General features: G+C 31.5%; 1 protein-coding gene and 1 pseudogene across 1 annotated transcript; both read left to right on the top strand.

Moving 5' to 3' along the window:
• The first annotated feature begins 823 nt into the window (after nucleotides 1-823).
• On the top strand, nucleotides 824-2067 carry LOC112680068 (zinc finger BED domain-containing protein 5-like). The gene is made up of 2 exons (XM_025550060.1): nucleotides 824-2007; nucleotides 2061-2067. Exons 1-2 carry the CDS (start codon nucleotides 824-826, stop codon nucleotides 2065-2067), a joined length of 1191 nt encoding a protein of 396 aa, XP_025405845.1.
• Nucleotides 2068-2339: 272 nt separating this feature from the next.
• LOC112680067 lies at nucleotides 2340-2681 on the top strand (annotated as a pseudogene).
• The last annotated feature ends 1915 nt before the right edge of the window (nucleotides 2682-4596 follow it).

The raw sequence follows: 4596 nt of genomic DNA, 5'->3' as shown, positions 1-4596 counted from the left end.
TTTTTGTAAAGCACTATGATTACTACTAAGAAATTTTTTATATACCTTACAAAAAGCCCCTCCCTTTTTAATATTATAATATAGCCAGTTAAACTATTTTTCCCAATTTTTTTGAAAAGAATAATTTTTTAATACTTTACGAATACTTTGATCTTTTTGATCTTCAATTATTTCAGTGGGTGAAGCCGGTGAAGGTATAACTGGTGGATCATCAACGTTGTCATGTTTTTTCCGATACATATCTAATATAGGATTATTTTTTCGTTTTGACATAATGGAAGTTAACTGTTGGTTAAAAGTTTAATTACCAACCAAAATGCGTTGAAAAATAACCAAAAACAATATAAATCAACCAAATGCAGTTTGACGTAGTCTTAAATGCGTAATCCACTACACCAGCGTTTCTCAAACTGTGGGTGACGACCCCCTGGGGGGTCGCGATTCAATTTTTGGGGAGTAGCGAGAAGTTTTTTCAAATTATACAGATTGTAAGAAATTTATGTTTTTTTAAATTGTATAGACTATAGATTATAGAATATAAATACTAATAGAAGAATTAAGTAATATACGAATTATGGGAATTATTACGACGGGTACTTTTGGTACGTCGTTATCGCAAAAATATTTCGATAAAATATGACGATAAAGTCGGTACTCGGCAATTAGTTGTCAGTAAAATTTCAGTTAGTCGTTACGTTGTATCATCGTCGGCTTGTAATTTTAGTTAATGTGTTTTACCGCGTGCGTTCGTATTGGTGCGATCGATTGTTTGGTGTAATTGTGCACGCTATTTTTGAGACAAATTATTTACAAAAATTATATGATGGATAAATGGTTGGTAAATAAGCGAAAAATTGAAACTGATGAAAACGAACCTTCAACTTCGGTTTTAAAACGAAAAAAAAAGACAAGAAAGTATGATTCAGAGTACCTAAAAATTGGTTTTTCTTGGAAAGAAGATAATGATGAACAACGACCGCAGTGTGTCATTTGTTTTGAAGTACTTGCAAACGAGAGTATGCGTCCGAATAAATTACGTCGGCATATTGAGACTAAGCATCCTGATTTGATAGATCAACCACTCTCTTATTTCGAAACAAAGTTGAAAGAACAAAATACGTCCAAAACAAAAATTACACAGTTCACCAAGATCAATAAAAAAGCTATGCACGCTTCGTACTTGATAAGTTTACAAATCGCAAAAGCTGGCAAACCACATACTATCGGAGAGAATTTTGTATTGCCAGAAATAAAAGATACAGTTGAAGTAATGTTTGGTGACAAATTCTCGAAAGACGTCGAAATGATACCACTATTAAATGATACAGTTACACGTAGGATTAATGACATGTCTCAATGGACAGAAAATCAGCTAATTGAAAGAGCCAGTAAAAGTAGATTTTTCTCACTACAACTAGATGAGTCTACTGATGTTCAAGGTTTATGTCAGCTGCTTGTATTCATACGTTATATATGGAACAACGCACCACATGAAGATATGTTATTTTGTGAACCAATTATTCGAGGTACTAGTGAGGAAATATTCAATACCCTTAATACTTATATCAATAAAAAAGGTCTTGATTGGGTAAAATGTGTCGGATTATGTACAGACGGTGCTAGAGCTATGTGTGGTAAAAATAGTAGTGTTGTAACTCGAATGCTTGAAGTTAGTCCGAATGCATCATGGACTCACTGCAACATTCATAGGGAAGTTTTAGTATCGAAAAATCTGCCGGATAACTTGAAAATGGTGTTGAACACTTCTGTGAAAATAGTCAATTTCATTAAGACAAGGCCACTGCAATCACGATTATTTGAAAAGTTGTGTGAAGAGATGGGAAGTTCTCATAAATCTCTTCTTTTGCACACTAAAGTACGTTGGCTGTCAAGAGGAAAAGTATTAACAAGACTTGTAGAACTCCGCGAAGAAGTTGCACTGTTTCTAAAGGAAAAAACTGATCTGGCAAAATCGTTGCACAATGAAGATTTTATTTTGAAGCTCACGTATTTAGCCGACATATTTTCGAAACTGAATGAACTAAATTTATATTTACAAGGAACTAAAGGAACCGCTATATTTGCGGTCCATGAAAAAATTAGAAGTTTTATAAAAAAAACTTACTTTATGGCAAAAAAACATTGAAATGCAAAATTATGATTGTTTTGAAACATTTCAAACTTTTATAACCGAAAATAATATAAAAATTCCTGATGATATAATTAGCCAAATTACTTTGCATTTAATTTCGTTGAAAGATAAATTTTACTTTTACTTCCTTGAAGAAATGGAAAAATGTCAAAAAAATAACTGAATTGTGAATCCGTTTCAGGACGCTATGTTAACAGGGATATCAACAAAAGTTGATGAAGAACTCATTGAAGATACATCATTAAAACTTAAATTTAACCGCAATAATTTGATTGAGTTTTGGCTGTCAGCCCAACAGAAATATCAAACTCTTTCAACTGAAGCTTTAAAGGTATTACTACCTTTCTCATCTTCATACTTGTGAGAAGTTGGATTTTCAGCAATGGTGGGCATCAAAAACAAACACAGAAACAAGCTCCAATTATCGCACTCCTTGCGTTTGAAAATAACTAAAATTGATGTCGATGTAGGTGCTGTTATCAACAATAGCAGGAAACAAGCACATTCATCACATACGCCTAATTATTAATTAAGTATTATATTATTATTATTAAAAGTATATTGTTATAATTATTAGTATTATTATAAAGTTGTAAATAAGTAATAAAATTTAAAAAATTTGTTTTTTTGAAATTACTTTTTTGATTCTGTAAATGTAAAACCATGGGGGTCGCGATAGATTTTTGGAAGAAAATTTGGGTCGTGGTCCTAAAAAGATTGAGAACCACTGCACTACACTGACATTCGCAGACAACAGCACGTTTTAAAAATTACCCACATGCGATAGGTACTTATCTAAAATCGATTATATTGACGAACAATTTAATAATATATAAATTACGATTATTATCGGTACACATTAATTGACTATATTGACGTACGAAAAAGTAACACAAGATATTATTATATTAAATATTTATTTATTATATCATCTTCGCACGAAATAACTGACAATTCATCGATAACTCGTTTTATATATAATCGGACCATAATATACTATTTACGTAATAATGTTATACTTTTTTTCGGGGGGTATACATTTTTCTCCGGGGAGGTATTACCCCCCCCCAGTCACCCCTGAAATAAACACTGCCTGTATGATTGAAGATTATATCACCGAATAAAATAATATCAATATATTATCACCACAGAATATATCAATATCACGTTATATTTTGTATAAATAATGATAAGAAATGTGATTTTAATAAACATTGATAAGAAATGTGAACGCCTCTGATTGGTCGCGCAATTTTGCTCCCGAGACGCTCGTCGTTATTGTCGTTGTTGTTCGATACACACATTAACTCGCACTTTTTTTTTAAAGTTTGTTTTTTTCTCTTTTCGTTTCCATCTGCATGTATATCACCGACTATTTGATTTGTAAATCAAAATGAAAAAGTTTTTAATAAAATTTTCACAATCTAAATCTAAGAAAACGATTGAAGGGACAAACCAAAATTTCCTTCAATACATACTGATGACTCTAGCTGTTCTGGTGAAACTTATAATGTGGAAGTTACGCCTCAGCCGTCAACAAGTAAAGTATTAGACTTAAGTTTAAATTTTGATCAACCACTAGTACAACCAAACATAGTTTTTCCTTATAAAATAATGGGCAAAAATAAACGTTCTTTTAATAGTACTTGGTATAAACAGTATACGTGGATTGAATATTCTGTACAACATAATGAAATTTATTGTTATAATTGTAGACATTCTTAGCCATCAAGTCAGCATTGTAATCCTAATTCAGGTAGTCTAACAGTGTATGGTTATTCAGACTGGAAACATATTAATGGCATGGCTAAAGTACATGATAAATGTCATACACATAAATTAGCTTTGACTAAGTATAATAAAGGATATTTAGATTCTAAAACACAAGGTAGTGTTTCAATTATGATTGACTCACAATTAAAAATAGAAGTTGAAAGAAATAGGTTAGTATTAAGAAGTTTAATAAAATGTGCCCTTTATGTGCTAGACAAGACATTGGTTTGAGAGGGCACAAAGATACTTCCCAAGTCATAAATATTATTAGTGATGCACATGAGAATATTGATAATGAAACAGGAAATAATGGGAATTTCTTAGAGCTTGTAAAATTATTAAATTTTGAAAATGAGCATAGGCGCAAATAGGGTCAAAAATGTGGGGGGCTTAAAACTTTTACAAGTCTCATATGAAATCAAACAATATTCTACCCCCTCCCTTCATCGTCTAGTAATGGCTTATAAAGGATTTCTTTAAAGAGAGATGAGACCAAAGCCCAAAACAATAATATAAGTAAATTTATAGATGTTTTATATTTTATTATTTTTTTCTTAAGGGGCCTCTACACCAGCCCGTTTTTGATAGAAAATAGCACATTCTAAATTTAACCATACTCCAGAATGCGTCATCCGACATAAGTTTTGAAAACGGATTTAGATTTTTCAGTA

Source organism: Sipha flava, unplaced genomic scaffold, assembly GCF_003268045.1.
Source record: "Sipha flava isolate LNK unplaced genomic scaffold, YSA_version1 17376_pilon_pilon, whole genome shotgun sequence".
NCBI classification, from domain to species: Eukaryota; Metazoa; Arthropoda; class Insecta; order Hemiptera; family Aphididae; genus Sipha; species Sipha flava.
This window is presented reverse-complemented; position numbering and strand designations above follow the sequence as displayed.

Bases quoted from the DNA above. Each gene is read 5' to 3' on its own strand.
- LOC112680068 (XM_025550060.1), top strand. From the start codon at position 824: ATGGATAAATGGTTGGTAAATAAGCGAAAAATTGAAACTGATGAAAAC.